Source organism: Pithys albifrons, chromosome 2 (assembly GCF_047495875.1).
Source record: "Pithys albifrons albifrons isolate INPA30051 chromosome 2, PitAlb_v1, whole genome shotgun sequence".
In the NCBI taxonomy this organism is placed as follows: Eukaryota; Metazoa; Chordata; class Aves; order Passeriformes; family Thamnophilidae; genus Pithys; species Pithys albifrons.
In genome coordinates, this window is record NC_092459.1 from 25,231,800 (window position 1) to 25,251,318 (window position 19,519).

Genomic DNA, 19,519 nt, shown 5'->3' on the forward strand with positions numbered 1-19,519 from the left:
TGCTTGCAGGTTGCAGGTTACAGAACACATCCACAGAGTTCAGTAACTGTGTACACTCAAGTAGAAAAAAAACCCAAGGATGACTTACAAAAAAAAATGAAAGAAAGAAAAAGAGAGATTGACTAACAAAGTAGCAGAAAGAAGATTATTAGTCAACATTTTTCAAGCCAAAATATGGATGGAGGTTAATAGTACCTACTACTGTTAAATCAACTCAAACCACAGAGTCTTAGAATGTCATGGTTTGGAAGGAACCTCAAAAGATAATCTGGTCCGATCTTTTGTGTGAAAGGGACTTGGATGAGATTAGCACTCAGTCCAATCACATGGTGGGACAATATGATAAAAAGAATCTAAAATTTTGTTAAAGGGAGCTATGCTTCCCCAATTATTAAAATTCCTTGAACACATTGATGGTCCTATATAAGAGGGTCACACAAAACCTGAGCACATTTAATTTCAAAAAATGTTTTGACATTGTTCCCCAGTAAGAGTTCTTAAAAAAATAATCATGGGAAATACAGGAAGGTCTTTTTGGTGAATTAACTGGTTAAAAGAAACAAAAATTGCCAACACCAGGTCAGTTTTCACATTGTTTAGCTACAACTAATGTTGCTGAGTCTTGTGCTGTAAAACACATTCACAAATTATCTGAGAATGTATGAAATACTGAGGTTAAAATGGTTTTTGATTGCAACAAACTATTCAAAAAATATGTGAATGAATATCAGTCAAAACATCTCTCCGTTGGAGAGATGTGATACCCGACTTCAGCAAAATTATTCATCCTATAAGAACAGAGCATGTAGACCATGACTTCTCAATCGAAAGAAAAACATGTAGCAGTGAGTGTGACAGTAGTCAATGAAACCTTGACATATAGAGGTATTTTTGGTGATGTGACCAAGATCTATTTAGTGTATAGAAGTGTATAAATATATAAAATAGGTTGAGGAAAAATAAACTATGCTCTTGGTTAGGATAAGCATTCAGGTGATGCAAAGACAGATTCAGAGCCTATCCTAAGTAGGACATTAGTAAGTAAATGTTTGTCAAGACCTAAGGCTGTCCTGTCAAGATCCATGAAGAAGTCAGACGACCCTCAGGGGGTACAATGCATTTCAAATCACCAAACATTCTGAAAAACCCCTTCTGAATATTGCATTCACATACCTGACAACAGAGGGGACTTAGAAGATGCATAATGTGTGTAAGGAAAGTAAAACCAAAAGCAAGTGGCAAAACTACAAGGACAAATAATTTCATCCCATGTTTTTAAAAGATACAGATTCTAGAATTGATACAAAGAGGAAAAACTCAGTTTCAGCATTGTGGCACTTAAACCACAGTGTGAAGCTGGATAAAAGTGTCAACACTATTAATTTTCATATTCCATATCACAGCAGAACCTCAAACTCAAGCGCATAGCTACTGCAATCTAAATACCTATATACTGCCCACTATACCTGGAGTGAAGACTAATGCCTGGCAACTGGCTTCCACTTCATGTGTTGTAAGCTACAGCTTAAACTCACAGAACAGATGATGTTTTAAATTATATAAAATAGGAAATATCCTTTGATCAATTCCTAAGCAGATTTATCATCTAACAAAAAACCAGTATAACCAGTCTGCAAATCTCATTGTATACATCAATTAAAAAAAAAAAAAGAGAAAACTGAAACAGGGTTTTGTTTTGTTTTGTTTTGTTTTGTTTTTTTTAACTTAGAGGACCCTTTGGACAGATGTGACTATTTGACTGGCAATCAATATATCAAAATCTGCAAAATAAATTGGTTTTACAAAATATATAATTCTTAATAATGGAAATTTCACATGTGCTGTGGACCAATGGGAAATTTGCATGGTTCAAGGGCTGGCCCTTCTAAGGTTTCAAACTACTCACTCTTGCTTATACCACTACACCAAAGAGTTGCAGCCAGTATGCCTTGCAGTCCTATGACAGATTGGATGTCCTTTCCTTTGTTAACTTCTCCAGGAATCTTCTCAGGCTGAACACTGCAGCCCAGGGAGCATTTACTGGCTCAGGACCACTGTAGTTTGCTCACATCCAATGACTACTGTGGCAGGATGTTAAAGCATCATGTGCATATAATATTATTATAAATTATTATGAGAAAGTTGCTGTCAATGCCCCAGCTTTATCAGATAAGGTGAATGCCAGATAATCGAATCTAAAACACTGTGCACAGATTGTACTAAATTCTCCTACTGCTTTGCAATGCACTGTCAAGGGAAATGGATCATAAACTGTGTCTAAGTAGACAGTTACAGAGGGATTACTGTTGCTTTAGACTGTGGAAGCACAGCAGCTGTAGCATACAGCAAATTGCTTTCTGATCATTTCAAATTAAGGATGTGATTCTGTATTTTTAACCCCTGTTTTACATGTTCATTTCTTCTGTGGATGAGTTATTACAGCAGAAAGAATGCAATTTTATATGTTTTAGCAGTTGGTTATTAAAGTGTTTAAAATGTTTTTGTCTGCATATGGATATACCTGAGAAAATCTTGAGACTGGACAGTTCATATGATTGTGACATAACATTATCTCTTTTTCAGAGGAAAACTATACTTTCTCTTATATATGCACAGCATATTTTATACATTTGTATTTAAAATATGTGCCTTCTAAACTACTACGGGCCTGTAGTCTAACTGACAGTCTTTAGATATATAGTGATTTCCATCTCCCCTTAGTTTCAACATTAACACACTATGATCCTGAGCTCAGTTGTCTGTTGCCATTTCCCACTGGTAACACAGTGATGCCCACACATATATTTGCATACCTTCCATTTAATCTTTTATCTTTGTTTAAAAGATAGCTGTCCAGGTACAGAAACTACCTTTCCATCTGAAACTTCCCTGTTTTAGTACTTGCAAAGTTTAATTATAGAGAACTGTTTGTGTTGAAAAGGAATATGAAGATATAATGACACTTCACCTTCTCAATACTAAAATACTTTTAAGGCTAGAAATATAAATTACTGGAGCAATTATAGCAGCAGAAACAACAGTATTACTGCAATCAACTGCTGCTGTAGGTATTTGAAAACAACCTTTAATTTCCCTTTGAGTGTACCAATCTTCTCTGCAGAGGAAAAAGCTATTGTAAACAATTAGTGATACTAAAATTAGCATGAAATTAATTATTCTGAAGCATGTCTTGAGATTTCAGAAATTATATATTCTTTCTTTTTTAAAACTTCTGATGGAAAAAGTCTTTCTTCTGTTTGCAATTTTATTTCTTTTCCTCTGTTGCTGATTTTTAAGTGTTAAAAACAGTAAACATAAGCCCAATGTTTTTAAAAAGATGATGCTATTTAACTGTTTAACTGATTTTGACATTTACCTGTTTCTTAGATGTGACAAGTCTGAAGTATGCCCATCATATTCTTTATCAAAAAAAATAGGATATGATTTAAAAATAAGTAATAGACAAATCTGGCACAGAACTGGAGTTTTTTCACTATGCAGAGATAGCAGGACAAGATGTCTGCCAGCCAGCTATTTATAGTTTTCACTTTCCTCGTGACTGTTCAGCTCTGCCTTCCACTACTGTCAGATGAATCCACTAGACTTTGCAAAGGACAGTTTACAGGGTCATACAAACAATTTCTTGCTGTGCATGAAACAGATTGCAGTGCTTGAATTTGGATGAATTTTTCTAAAGTGTTCCAGTGCACGTATCTGTTACCTTGTTTTCTACCCACGTCTTCAGATACTTCAGAATTCATATCCAGGCAAATACTTGTTCCATCCTTGGCCTGTGGGTATCTAAGGTAAGAGAACTGTAGATGTGTAGGAAGAAGGAGTGGCAGACACAAAGTGTTATGGGCTGATTACAATCTGCATACCCCATCCTCCTGTGCTACCCAGAGGGAGGAGATAGAGAAGTTGTGAGTGAAATTTACTCTGGGAAACAAAGTCAGGATTATCCACTGCCCTCTGTTTGTGCACAGAGCCAGTCAGATCAACAGAGAAGGCAAGCTTACTAGTCAGGCAGAGCTTCCTTTGGTAAATATAAGCTGGTTGTTCCCAAGGACCTGCTCGTCCTCCATTTGTTTCTACATTTATCTCAGGAAAGAGTTGTGCCATTGACCTGACCAGCTTTTTATCCTTGTTTTTTTGAAGATGAATATGATATAACATTTGCCTTTTCCTGTCATCAGAGACCTCATCTGATTACTCTAGGCTTTCAGAGATAATGGAGAGTGGCCTTATGATAGCACCAGCCAGGGGTGTGTGTTTGTAAGCAACATATCTGGATCCATAATACTTTATATGTCTAGTCTGCTTAAATAGTCTGTAACTTTATCTTGCTCTACTGTTTCTTCTCACCAGCACAGCTACTAGGCACTGCTGTCTGGGAGGTCTGAGAGGTATTGGGGTATTATGGCATTGCTTTGCCAGATGTCACAGGTATTCTTTTAAACATATCACTGCCTTGAGGGTAAGGCTCTACTCTCCTAAAGTGTTTTCTAAGCTGTGGCAGCAGCTAGGGAAATCAGTAGAATTGCTGCACCTTGCCTTACATTTGAGGGCACTCTAAGGAATACTGAATAATAAAAATACAGACAAAAGACAAATATGTGGGTAAAAAAAGCACAGACACTTGAAAGCTGATTAGGAAAATGCAGTATAGGAAATCCTCAGTGGACACAAAATTTTACCCTGAGGCCTTTACAAATCATATCAAACTTCACTCAAAATGAAAGGAAAAGGAATTTAGCCTGGAAATAATAATGTAACATGAGCCAGTTCCAGTAATACAGAACTCCTGTGTCAACAGCTTTTGTTACTGACAGCTAGAAGTTCCTGTTAGTCTGATACTGAAGGAGTTAGGGTGTGAAGTCACTGCTCTCTGCAACTTCCACAATATTGGAAGGTAGAAGAGCCAACACTGGAGTGAAGTACTCCAGTGAGAGAAGGGGCTCAACTAAAACAAGACAATGTATTATTAGGCAGACACTACAGGTATCACAAGGGTCATTATCAAACTTGACTTCAAGAGCAATCAGAGCACTTGTCAGAAAAAGCTGAGTCTCAGCTGGAGCAGAAATCTCCCTTGAAGCAAACTTCAAGATGAAGGTCAGAAACAGACCTTTTCTGTTTCAGGGATGATGAAGGTTTTACAGTAGAAGCTTGTCTGTCTGGGTCTAAACTGATGAGAAAGAAACTTTCTGGAGTGGTTTCCTACTGCTGGGATTGGAAAGCTCACATAAAGTATTCTTGGACAGTCAGTTCTCCATTCCCTGACAAAAAGAGTAAAGTGTAGCCTTTATAGACCTTATGTGGCTTAGAGCCTACGGACTATGATAGGGAAGCCAAGGGAAATTAAACTTGCCTAAAGCTACAAAAATGTTATAAAATAAGCAAAATGAGACACTAAGATCAAATGAACACAAAAATCACAAATAAGCAAAGAAAATAAAGTGAAATAAAAGCCTAAGGTAATAAACAGAAAGCAATGACCTACAAAAATGCTCAGTGGAAAATTAGAGGCAACTGAGAGTAGAGGATGTATTTTTGTCTTTTGGGAAAGTTATAGGAATATATGCTTTCCTCTATATATATAATAGAAGTTAAGTATCACCAGCTTGATCACTTGTATATGTCCCACATCTATTACCTAATTCAGATAACAAGCATGGACGGCAACATCTTACCTACTAATCCTGCATTACGAATAGGATAATCTATTGAACTACAGCACTGTTAAAAAAGGAAAGTCCATGTTGATATGACAATCCAACACATATACAGACAAAATTTTTAGGAGTAAATTACCCTAAAACCATTGTGTTTTATTGCTATTTGAACTTACCTATTGTAAATTTATTTTTCTGGATTTTATTTTGCATTTAGCTAGTGAAGAGCTATTTACTATCTCAAAATTCATTCGCATATACTCATTATTATTACAACCCTTAAACAAATTGCTTATTTTTCTGCTCCTAGATACAAGGAATTGAAATTCTACATGGATTGAACTCCCCTAAGCCTTCACTAAAAATTCCTTGTTGTATCCCCAAAAATGTTTCCCTTAGCTTCTAGAAGACGGGTCATTTAAACCTTGAAAACATGATTTTCTTTTACCTTATTAGTATAGAACATTTCTTGAATACACATTTCTGCAGTAAATAAAATTTTATATGCAACTCAGGATAAAATATTCCAAATGAATGCATAGTTTGTCTATGAACATTAGAATTAAGGAAAAAGTTGCATAACTAGGACTACTAGTTGCTGTGTTCTTTTAATGCCAGTATGAGGTCTTTAGAAGTATACTTTTGGCTGAATGTTTAACAGTCTTAAAAGCATCCATTCACAAGAACTTCTAAGCTGTATTCTAACAGTCTTGTCACTTCATTGGTTACTGTGCAATTTATTATAAGGTGAAAGCATTCTAGAAATGCTGCATTACAATAGCAGAATCAAAAACATGCTGGTACTTGAAATTACTCTATGCCTCGTGATAGGATGACCTTCACTTACTGAAGAATAGAACAGAAATAAAAAGGTTATATCAATTGCCACAGGTTGAAGCCTACCCAAAAGTATGGCTTTAAAAATGAAAACTGGACGACCTGTGTCCAGATCTGACTATATAATTTTGCTGTACACAGACAAAATAAAACTCCACAGATTAAATTTGCTACAGTTGTGGGATATCACCTATCTAAAAATCAGTGTCTAGATAAATGAGACCCAGACTACACCAACTCAGTGCTAACAGTTTTGTTTATTTCACTATGTGTGAAAAACATACAAACACACAGATATAGTCTTTGTTATGTAGTGCTGAACAGCTGTACTTTCTGGAAACACATTTAAGACTTGAGAAAAGGGGGTTAAAGAGTCCAGGCAGCAACACTGGTTGGTTTCAGACAAGGAAAAGTCAGAGACTGACTTGGGGCTATGTGACTAGTTAGGCCACCTGCACCTTACCTCAACAATTTACTTTCAGAAATTAATGCATAGTTATGACAATAGCCCCTTGGATGCAGAGTGGCATTCCATACTCAGGCACCTGACAGGATATAGAAGGCTGAGTCAGCTGGGAACTGTGTTGCACAGGGGCCATGCTGCCAGGAGAGGCTCTGCATATGCCCTGGGTGTAAGTGCCAGTCTCAAAGGAATTACAGGGCCTCGGTCTCTGACCTGTGTAAGTGTAAAGAGTTTGAGTGTTGAAAAAAATATATTGGAAATCACTTACGAGAAATGCATTGGTTATTGTGACTACTCTAACTCAAAATCCTCCATAAGCATAATGTAGTAATGACCCACTTGTCTTCAACTCTCTGCATGACCCTCTGTGGATATTCTCTTTCCCTACATCTGTACTAGTCCCATGGTATATTCCTTCTCACTGCAGCATATGTGGTTGCCTTAGCTGCATACAGATGACTAAAAAGTCAAGCTCCTGTGCCACATCTCATTCATTAATGCAGTCTCACAGTTTAACTTTCACTTGCTTGGTCCATTTTGTACACACCTGTCTGTGCCAACAGAGAATCCTTTTCACTTTGGAATCCCATGCAGTTATACTTTTCCCTTTATAGAATTAGCACCTGAGTTAACAGGTACCTCCTCTAAATCTGATCATATTTGCTCCATAATTCTGCCTACTCAAGGCAAACAGGATTTCAGATCATAACTTCGGTCCAGAAGGCTGTTTCTGTTCACTTACCAAAGTCCCACACATGAGTGATACTCTGCAAGGGACCATACTCATCCCTTAGATGTAATCCTCAAAAAGCTTTTGCATGGTTTAAACCTCTTCAGTTATATCCTATTTAACATGCCACTCCTAAAATAACAAAAATCTTTAACAAGAATAAAGAATAATAATAATACCTCTTTTGTTGAATAACGATGAGGCAAACCACCAACAAATATGGATCCTGTTTCAAGCCAATATGAACTGGACCAGAAATTTCTGGTTATACTTGCATTTGATGATATCTTCAGGACTGACATTTCTGCTTCACATGATAACACGCTTTGCCTGCATAAATTTAGAAATAGGCACATTTTACCATCATATATTGTTTCCATTACAGTCTATCTGACAAATTCATTAGGCTGTTCCTAAACCAACAAGGAAAGAAAATCAAGTTACATAGCTGGTTTATATTATAGGCTATAAACGTAAAAGAAGCTGTTTAACAAGCTGTAAGTTGGCATGCCTTTGGGGTTTGAACTTCCATTACAATGAACCCATATTATAAATCTGAGCGGTGCAATTGCTAAAAAAGCCAAAACACACAGTAATGACTGAATTAAAAAGTTAGACAATTTTTAGCAATGGCAAGAAGGCTTTGTAATTTGAAAAAAACCCCATGTGTTGACCTCAAATATTTTAAATACTCCTCTTTCTCATCACAAAATAAAAAAAGGTGTAACCCACAAAAGCAATTTAAAACAAACAGCATTTTATAGAGTGCAAAGGTAGCATAATCTGTAATACTTTTCATCAAAAGCATCCTTCCTAAATCTGAAGGTGGTAATATTAGGCCCTGAAATTATTATATACATTACCATTTCCCTCCCCCATCCACACGTCCTCTTAAAAGTGTTGCTTTTAACAGCAGGCATAAATTTTCAACAATAAACAGAAGGTGCTAAGCGAATAATTTGGTTTCCTTCAGTTTTTAATGATGCAAAGGTCATTTAGATTCCAATAACCAACTGGCAGCTAGCACTTTATCTTCATGTAAGAAAGCACAGTGAAGAACTGTCAGAACTAAGCAAGTCTCTCATGTAGGAATTTCTTTCAGCCTATCATTCTCTCTGTACATGAAACAAATCACAGTTCAGTCAGGTCTATGATTAAAAATACTCCAATGTCTTTGTAAAATATGTGCTATAAAACATTTAAGTAAAAAAAAAAAAAAAAATCAAAAAAAACCCCCAAAACCCCAAAACAACACCCAAAATCCCCCAAAACTACAGCCCTATTAAACAATATCTGTAATGTAAGTAGAATGCTATATGTAAAGTATGAATTCATTTTATCTTTCACAATGCAAACTTTCTAAAACTTTTTAGTTACAAAAAGAGCATGGAAAGCTTTCTTCACTATTTTCTGTCAGATGATGATATATAAAGGATTTCTGACATACTATTTGATAAGGTCTTCTGTAGTTTTTTACTATTAAAAAGTTAAGGTTAGTAACGTTTGCAAACAGTTCTCTATGTTTTCCCTATATTTCTGTTTTGAGATACTTTCAGAAAATTATATATACATAGTGTTATCCTTTTACCAAAAAGGCCTGTAAATGTTTTTGTAAGAAAAATGACCCATCCATAATACAGTAAATAACTTCAGATGAAGAATAAAAAAAACTTGGTTTGTTGCTAAAAGAAACAGTAGAGAAAAAGAATAAAACCAGAAATAATTGGACTTTGATTATGTGGAGTAAAAGCTATTTTCTTAATGGATTGGTTTAGGGGATTTTTTCTTTCTCAGGTTTTTTGAACTTGCTAATAAATATCTAACAGGAATGAGGAAAAGGAGCTAAATGTATCTAGAACTGCAATCAAGGAAAGGAGTGTTTTCCTACCATGTTTTGTAACTATTATACAATGGTTGTACGTCTAGGCACATACACAAGGTTCTGCAGGACACCATTTTCATTATTGGCTTACAAAGGAAGTTTGCTGATAATGTGTGTAACTGACACATGTATTCTCTGTGGCTGTATTTGAAATGGTGAAGCAGTTTTTCCTAAAGCTTGAACTCAGTATGACATCTCAGATATCTTCATTCCAAGAAGAAAGCTGAGGAAAAATTATGGTTTTGTAAATATCTAAAATTTCTTCTCTTCCTGATAAAATGATATTGTAATTATGAATATATAATAAGATAATGTATTTTAAATCAGAGTCATTTTAGTGTGACATAAGTCAAAAGATGAGTGGAAGAGTGTCAAGAGTGGAACCAACAGGCATTTTATTTTTTTTACCTAATAGACCAATGTCCTAAAAGAAGAGAGCCTGTTCAAACAACATATTTTCTGGTTTTTGTTTGTTTGTTTGTGTTTTTTTAAATTAGTATTTCTTCTACATATTTTGAGATGCTAAGGCTGTAAGTAGTTACATGACCACATATGTATTTCTATCACACAAACATCCTATTTACAAATGTAGTTCTTTTTGCATTAGCTTCAGCCAGATTTGTTAGCTTGTCCTTAATAGCCTATATGATTGATATGCAGAAGTATTTTTGTGTGCATACATTAAAAAAAAATGGTTGAAATTAATTCCCTGTATTTAATGTCGGAAAATGAGTTAATGCAATTCAAAGCATGAGCTGACTTCACTCTAAGCCTGTTAGAATGTCAGCCATGCACCTCTGTTTGTGTTTGATTGAATCTAACAGGGTCTGGCCAAATTAGAATAACAACTTTGAACCATTATTGTTTAGCATTTGCTGATGATACAATCACTGGGTCATACATGCACTCAATGAAATTTCCATCAGGCTTTTAGAATATTTTTCCTACAATCAGCACATTGGGTGCTTTAAAGGTCAGACGACAGAGCTTTTTGCATAATTATAAATGTGGAAATGCATACAGCAACTCTCAAGCACTTTTGCTGGGTAAGCCACAGTAATTGTGCCTCAGTCCAAGCCAGCAGTAGTAGTTCACAGTTTCCTCATTTGTAATCACATAAATGTAATGATTAAATACTGGCCTATTAATTATAACCTGAAGATGAATTCTGTCTAAACAGTACCAAATCCATTGCCCAATATCTCCCAGGTTAGAAATATGGAAAGGTCATACAATAATTTGATAACTGCTGGAGAACAGTACCTAAATATGAAAATGTCTGTAGGAAATCCAAATCCTTTTATGTAATGTCCTTACTTTCTGACATTTTTCAGTGATGATTAAATGACATTTTTGGGATTATCATAAAACGGTAACATGGTAACAAAACAAATGGGGGTGGAGAAGGAGGGAAAGGGGGGTGTTCAGATAATGTATTAAGTGTCAATCATGCTGTGCAGCCTTTCTGGGAAAAAAACCATTCTTGAATCTGTTTTTTTTCTGATAGGAAAGGGAAATCTATCTGAAACTTATAATTTTATCTAGAAATTTCACTTTGAACGAGACCATGCTAAACAACAATAAACTAAAAACCATTGAAATATTTAGGATATAATACTAGTATTCAGTCTATTAAACAAAATCAAGAAGATATTTGAAAACAACTATATCAAATATGACTTGTGAACCTCCAGAAGTAAGGAAGTTTTTAAAAGCATATATTCTAAAAAATAAAAATAAAAAATCCCTAAGTTCTTCAATTTTATTAAAGAAAATATTTTATTAAAGCTGAGAACATATTTCACTTTCATTACATTTAATTATTCTTTTACAGATTTCTTGGCTTAAAAAAAAGACAACACATGATTTCTTCTGTTTTTCATTCAGTATCTAGAAGTTTATGTTTTCTGGTTTTATACTCAAACTGGTCCTTGCAGAAGAATGTTTATGTTTATAAAATTACAACAAAACAATGAACATATTGTCACTGATAATTAACAGTTACATTTTCTTGAGTCATATTTAAAAGGTGGCATTAATTTTGACTCAGCAATGGTTTGGAATTCTTCAAGGTTTTACAAAGGTGTTTTAGACAAGTTTAGGAATGGAACATCTGGACCTCTCTACTCAGTGAGGTTGTGTAAGTTTCAGCCTTGGAGGTTTCAAAAACCTGACTGAATAAAGCCCTGAACAACCTGGTCTGACCTCTTGGCTGTCCCTGCTTTGAACATGAGATTTAGGTTAGAGACCTCTTGAAGTCCCTTCTGCACTGAATTATCCTATGATTCTATAATCCTGAGACACCTTTCTTCAGCAAAGAAAACCCCTGCAATCTCATAATAATAACATTTACAGAAAAGGGGGAATTTCTTATTACCTGCAGTAGATTTATTTAGATAAAATATATACCAGCTACACTCACAGTCATTAAATTTTCACTCTGCAGTGAGATGCATCATTTTAGACTGCTCATATCTATTGGTGCTGACTGTGCCTTACTGAGACACTAAGCAACACACACTTTCATGTTCCTGATGAACTAATGATCCAACAACATATTTTTTCTCATCCCCTCTGACAGCAGACTCATATTTACTGGGCCTGAAGTTGATTTCTTGGTGATTTAACTAAACAAATAAGAGCAATGAAGCTAACAATGTAAATTTCTCTAATAATAGAAGGTGGGAGAAAATAACCTTTGTTTCATATTCTAAGGAATAAAAGTGGTTACTCTTACACTACTACACTAAATAAGTCCACAACATGAGTTCAAAGCCTGACATGTAATCATCCATATTTACACAAAGACATCACTGTTTCTGTTGCAGTTGCCACCGAGGTCAGGTATCACTTGCAATACTGAAGCTCAAAAGGTTCACTGGTTAGTTCAATTCAGGAATCATTCGGAACTCATGCTGCCAAACTGTTTTACTGTAAGTATTTTTATAGACATGACCTGCCAGTTAGCCTCAGGTACAGAGAATAGCCTTCAGATTTAAGTTTTATTTACTACTGTAGATTGAGCTAGAGAAAAAACCGTCATCTACGCCTCTGGCCCTTTCTGTCTTTGCAGTTTCCTCCTTCAATTTTCTTGCTGCTTACATTGTACCAACCTTAAATACTACTTACAGAAATGAAAGTTAGAAAACAATATGCACTTATTTAAACCTGATGTAGATGTAAATAAAGTATCATTTAGTGAAAAGCTTGGCTCAAATGAGAGTATTCAAGCATTCAGACCATAGAGAGTTTAGAGTTGGTTATAAATTTGCAACACTAATTAGAAGTGAAACTGAAAGACCATGATGAATAAGAAGGTAGTTACCTGGTGGAAATTTAAATTCACATAAACTCTGCAGGCCAACATTATTTCTGGTCTCTATACCCTATCTGTGTTGTCCTTATTTTAATTTCTATGCTTGTGACATGGGGTGAAGGCAGCCATAGAACATTGAACCTGCTTTTAGTATCCATAAGTATCCTTTGATGTTCCTCAGAAAGTAATACAGAGCAAAGTTTTAAATATGTTGTCTTTTATTAGAGTCCTACTTTACTGTCTTTATGTTTCTGTCCCTTGAATAAGTTGTTTCAGCACTAGAAAATTTTCATCCTTAGAAGTGATACTAATGATCTGAGATTCAAAGCAAAATAAAGTAGCTATGACAGAAACATTTTAGTATTTATTTAGTTAAATAATCTGATCAAGAATGAATACACCACAGATTTGTTTCTTTCAGGATTCTAAATTTTAATGTCTGAGTGTCTCCTTTGAAGAGTTCTGAGAATCTACAGAGTGTGATTTGTATCCAAGACTAAGTAAGCTTTTATCTTAAAGAGGCTGTAAAACATCAGTTTGCATCAAACTAATTGGTGGTTTTAAATCGCTATTAACTGTTATTATGATCAATTTAGTATAATTAAATCCATTGCATTCAATGACATTGTGAGGAAAAGGCAGTTGCTTATTCTCTGTTGACCCATAAGAAGTCTGTGAAAAATAACCACCCTGTGGAACATGCACAACATATTAAGCTTCAATTTCCTGATCAGTTTTTATTTCCATTAAAGGGGCTTTTTTTAACATTACGTCGATGAAAAATAAAATAATGCTATTTAGATCCAAAAAAAAAAGCAGTAAGTTTTAAATTTTTGTTTTATTAGAAGATTTGATGAGTGCAAGTTCTTTTGTATACTGAGAGAGATATGTAAGCAGCAATTCCACTTTCCTCTTCTCAGTTTTTGGAAACGAACTGCAAGATATGAAAATATTAATATCAAGTTTTCTTGTCACCTTTTCTAGGTTTTGTTCATTTCTACTACTTCTTTGTGAAATCTTAGTGCTTGAAGAATGAATAAAGTAATTATAGTCACTTCAGAATAGCAAAAGGTATTCTTCTGTGTTTGGCAATGCAGAACTGATATCTTTACTGCACAGTGTTCCAAAGGAGTATGATCATGTATCATCAGCAGTATAATGTCATAGTTGTTTACTGAAGAATTCTTGTTTCTGAAAGATAAATTAAATCGATAATTTTAAGAAGACAAGCTTCAAGCTAGTATTTTAGAGAAATTCTGAAGTTAATGGATGACTCTGAATGTGTACAACAGAGCCTGGATCATCTCACAGCATTTCTTGTACATTTATAGGTCTAGTTTGAATAGCAGTTTAGGTAAAGGACTCTATATGAGGTTGGGCAGCATTAGTTAGTAGCCAAAAAAAGAAAGGAGAATAAAGTGATTTAAACATGGTAAAAACAAACAAGTCTCCTGAGGTCAAAAGTCTCCTTTTGAAGGCATTCTGAATTGTTGTCCTTTTGTTGAAGTGATTCCTCAAAAAACCCCATAAATGAGTCTTCTTTTTAAGGATAGATTTTATTTAGCACACAAGATAATCAAATTTTTAAAAGGTCATTTTTTAAATAATGAAAATGTCACAACTAAGTGTGATAGAGTAAAAGAAAGCCTTGAAAGCATTTTTTTTCTCTAACCTGAATAAATTCCTAAAAAGGAGTCCTTCCTAAATGTCCTTAAAAGGCTCATCTTAGTGCTTGCCATCTACAGCAGGAAGACTATGCTGTTTTTTCCCCAGGATTTTCTCAGTCTGCACTGTTGCTGCAGAGTCTTTGCAAGCTCCATGCTGCCCTTCAGGGAGACAAAGCTTATTTGCTTTCACAAGAGGTGCAATCTCCCTGCCTCCAGGTAACTCTGACTGAAAGGGAATCATGTGGGATAAAGTAGAAAGACAGCTTCCTTCTTACTAAGTAGAAGTTACAGTATTCATACTTCACTGCCTGAATAAACAAGACAGCTATGCTGCTTGTCCTGCTCTCTGCATATCCCTCTTTTTTCAGTAGTGAAAAGGATGGCTTGTATCATCTTTCAGATACTCATACTGCCTCATTTCTGCTGCAGTACAATGACTTAATAAAAATTTATGCCTTCAGGCTTCTGGATGCAATGTGCAGTGCCTAATAGTATTTTTCTCCTAGTACAGAATTGGCTAATTATTTTTGTTTCTCTGTTCTCTGGGACATGTCTCAAATAATAGAGTTTGAGTTTTGTGGTGAAAGGATACCTAGCAGGTAAAAAATCTTTGAGGGATAAGTAAATTACACCTCTCAGAGGTCTGCCACTACTTGCTCTTACAGTCAGGGTTACATACCTGAGGCACAAGTTTAGCAGGGGCAGAAGGAAAGCTTTATCCACCTTTGATTTTCAACTTTTCACTGAAGTACTGGCTTGAGTTTATCAGACAGAATGACCTGTTCATATAAATTGTTCACCAATGTCATAGGTTTAGGAAGAGGTGACCACAATAAGCTGCATCTTAGGAAAATAATTAAGAAATTGAAGGGCTTGATTTAACAGTAGTCTGTGGTTTTTTGAACAAAATATTGGTAATTTACAACACCGAAGAGGTCAAAGTAGTGGTCTCTTAGTCAAATAAGTGTGGCCTGAAGCTCTAAACCCCAGAAATTTTAGAAATTTTATCTTAGCTAGAAATGGTAGCCTATGGTATCTTATGCTGGAGTGTTCAAATGATGTAACATGTTCATCCATAGAGGGAAAAAGAAGTTCTATAAAATATTTTTTAATTCCTAAACTGTTTTTTTTCACTAATCTTCCTGTGTGATAGCTGATATATTTACTCCTTATTAATATGTATCTATTGTATAAAATATATTGATATCCCATGTAAAAACATGAGTTCTTAAAATCACTTTGATTGGGAAATCAAAGAGCTCAGCACATTTAAGTGTATAAAAGAAAGTATAGGATTGTGAGTATTATATATTTTAGGTCTGTTTTCCTCAAAACAAAATCCATTCAGAAATAGGATACTGATACATTGTATTACATTTTATAAGGCAAAATTATTTAAAATATATATAAAAAAGTCAACTGATGTTGTTACTACCTTGTTTTAAAAATTAGCAGTTTGGATTATTCTGGCAAGTATGAATGTCTGGGAAATTAATAATGTTAACAATAGAGTTAAGCATCATTGTACATATCACATGGGATAGAATAGGATTTAAACACTCTTAAACAGAGAACCAGCTAAGGACATATCCTGAGGAAAAGCCTCCAGCAACCACATAAATTGTTGAGACAGTATTTCTAACAGATATGGCAGTTAGTGATATGCAGCAGTCAATGAGAAAGGACATGTTGTTTCTCTGCTTTTTCTAATGAAAAGGTAAAGACAGGCAATCTCAAGTAAGAAAAAAAAGAATAATTTTTGAATCTAGAAATAAAACACAGTTTCGTTTTTTATGATAGAGACAATTTGAAGAATAGTAGAACTTGTAGTTGTGTTAAAGTAGTTATACCATTGAAGTTTAATATGTTATTTTTTCAGGAAAAAAGTAATTCAACCTAACTAGTATTTTAAAAATATAAAAGATTAATAGAAGATAACTGCAGTGATACACTGTACTTGAAACTTATTTCTGTACACAAATTATGCTTATTTCTGTACACAGAGATGATCTTCTGCTACAGAAGTCTGTGTTTGCTCACAAAGCAAACTGGTTAAGTATAAATTCATTGAGGACCTATTTCCTTAATATTTCTTCAGAAGTAGATATCATCAATGCATTCTCAGTATTCAATCTATGTATGGTCGAGTTTGCTTATCTGTGATTTTTTGCAAGATTCCGCTATTCCTCTCCAGCATCTACAAAGTCATTATTTCCATAGTGCTCCAAGTCATTAAAAAGAGAGGATTATCACAGACCAATAAAATCTCTTAAGTGGGAAAAGACCTCTAATATCGTCAAGAAAAACCATTCATCTAATACTGCAAACTAATGTCCCTAAGTGCCACCTCTAAATATCTTCTGAATGCCTCCAGCGATGGTGACTCAACCATTTCCTTGGGTGGCCTTTTCCAATGATCATCAACTTTTTCTGTGAAGAAAATAATATTCAACCAAAATCTTCCCTGGTGCAACTTGAGGCCACTGCCTCTTGTCCTGTTACTTGTTACTTGGGAGAAGATGCTGACCTCCACCTGGCTACAGCTTCTTTCAAGCAGTTGTAGAGAGCAGTAAGGTCTCCCATGAGCCTCCTTTTCTCCAGACTAAACACTCCCAGCTCCTTTAGCCACTCCTCATAGGACTTACTCTCCAGACCCTTCTCCAGTTGTCATTGCCCTTCTCTGGACACACTCCAGCACCTCAATGTCTTTCTTGCAGTGAGGGGCCCAGAACTGGACACAGCACTGGAGGTGCAGCCTCACCAGTGCCAAGTACAGAGGGACAATCACTGCTCTGGCCCTGCTGGCTGCACTATTGCTGATACAGGCCAGGATGCTCTTGGCCTTCTTGGCCACCTGGGCACACTGCTGGCTCATGCTCAGCTGGCTGTTAACCAGCACCCCCAAGTCCTTTTCCTCTGGGCAGCTTTCCAGCAGCTCCAAGTCTGTAGCACTGCCTGGGGTTGTTGTGACCGGCTCATACCCAGAAGCATATTAGCTTTTTGAACAAACATATAATATGAGTTGAAAACTTATTATTTGAACATTTATTCTTAAGAAACACCATCATGTATTTTAAACACTTGACCAGCAAACAGAAAGATACATTAAATTTAAATTAGACAGTATTTATAGGATAAAGTAAGAAATAAAATTAGTCACAGGAGGAAATGTTATTGTCTTGGTTCCTCTTATTCTTATCTGTGAAAGAATTAAAATCTAATTAATTCTCTCTAAATGTGTGGTACATAGTAGCAGAATGAACTACAAAACACATATATTCTGACTAGCAAGATTTCAAAACTTTTCCTCTCTTTAGTTATTTTGATTTTCATTTGGCTTCAATCTCACAGTTCATAAATTAGTCTTCTTTGATTCTGTTGCTTCAATCCATCATTATTGTTTCTTTGGTAATGTCATGCTCTGCTAGTAGGCAGCAGAAGTGTCACTGTGTAACAGAAATCTTCAGCTTGTAGAAATGAGTTTTCTATTTTTTGAGCTGCTTGTGCCAATAGTACATCTTTGCTATTGCTATTGCAAAGTAAGCATCTTTTCCCTTCCAGAAATATTCCATAATAGCCTTCTCTTTTTCCTGTTTACTTGTGTGATAGTTACCATAAGTATTTTAGCTTAAATTTCTTTATCTCTGTCCAAAAACTCCAAATCAAAATAATAAAACAATACTTCCAATTTTCTTGATACTTCATGATCAACTCATTCCTATTTTCCACCTTACAAATCCAAGTCTTGACATTAGCATTAATATTTGAAAAGTTTTTATAATTTTCCATTTTAAATGAAAACACCTCCATAGCTAAACTGTATTCTTAAACCAATTTGTTTTCATTGACTTGGTATCTCTGCAATGTGTATTGGACATTAAGTAGCAGATATAATCTAAGACTCAAGATATAGTAGAACTTAGGACATATAAATGTCATTTGATTACCAATGTTAATACATCAAAAATAGATTGGACTAAAGGTAGTAAACTGAACTTTTTCCAAGTAAGGTCCATTGAGGTGTGAAAAGTTTCAGACCATATAAATATTGGAAATTACGAGATAAATTAGTACTTCCTAATTTTACACTTTAGGAGGGACTGAAAAAAGACCAACATAGCCATAGCTAAGGAAATATGTTTGTAAGGACCCTGTCAATGTCCAGTTTAGAGATCCAGCAACTTCCTAAATTTTTTGTATAGGTAATAAATATAAACCCTGCTATGCCCAAGTCCTTGAACAAACATCTTGGAGCTGATGTAAGTCCATTGACAGCATCCTTGGGAGAGGTCCAGAAAAAGAAAAGACCCTGAAGCTATTTTAGATCAAGAATATATTTCTTACTATATTTTTAAAATACTGAATATACTTTTCTAGTTAAGCAGCAGCCATTGTTAATAATATCTTGTGGCTGACACAGTTTTTTGAGAATACGTCCCATTAACCATGTTTTCGTTAGGAAGAGTATATGGCATTTGCACGGTACATGAAATAACAGATAAATTACTTCACCTATATACTGTTAAGTATGAAGGTCAATGTTTTGCACCTTTGGATAAAGTAAAAGTAGGAATTTGCAATAAAGTGAAATAAAAAGAGAGAAAGACAAAAAAAACCCCAAACAACAACAAACCAACAAAAACCCACCGCTTAAAAAATGGAGAAGCATCTGCAGGTTTTGCTAACCACTTTATCTATCTCCTTCTTATCTTACCTGCTTGAAAGCCCTAGGGAAACTACAAGCTTTGTAACATGTTCTGAAGGATAATAAATACAGCATATTTTGCACCACATGGATTTTCTCAGATCTTAAAAAAAACACCTGTCAAAACCAAGCAATATACACACTCCAGAGTGAGCATATTCTGCACTATGGCATGATTAGAAAGATCTTTTTCTGACTAGAAGAATCAGAAAACTTTTAAATCTCAAAAGCAAGACAATCACCC

The 19,519-nt window shown here is 35.0% G+C and overlaps 1 protein-coding gene across 1 annotated transcript in view; it reads right to left on the reverse strand.

Moving 5' to 3' along the window:
* The window catches only part of EYS (eyes shut homolog), a 782,127-nt gene that overhangs the window by 265,838 nt on the left and 496,770 nt on the right, over positions 1 to 19,519 (reverse strand). The window contains exon 34 of the mRNA XM_071548512.1: positions 7,885 to 8,035. Coding sequence (XP_071404613.1) covers positions 7,885 to 8,035 — 151 coding nt within the window. The remainder of the gene's footprint in view (positions 1 to 7,884; positions 8,036 to 19,519) is intronic.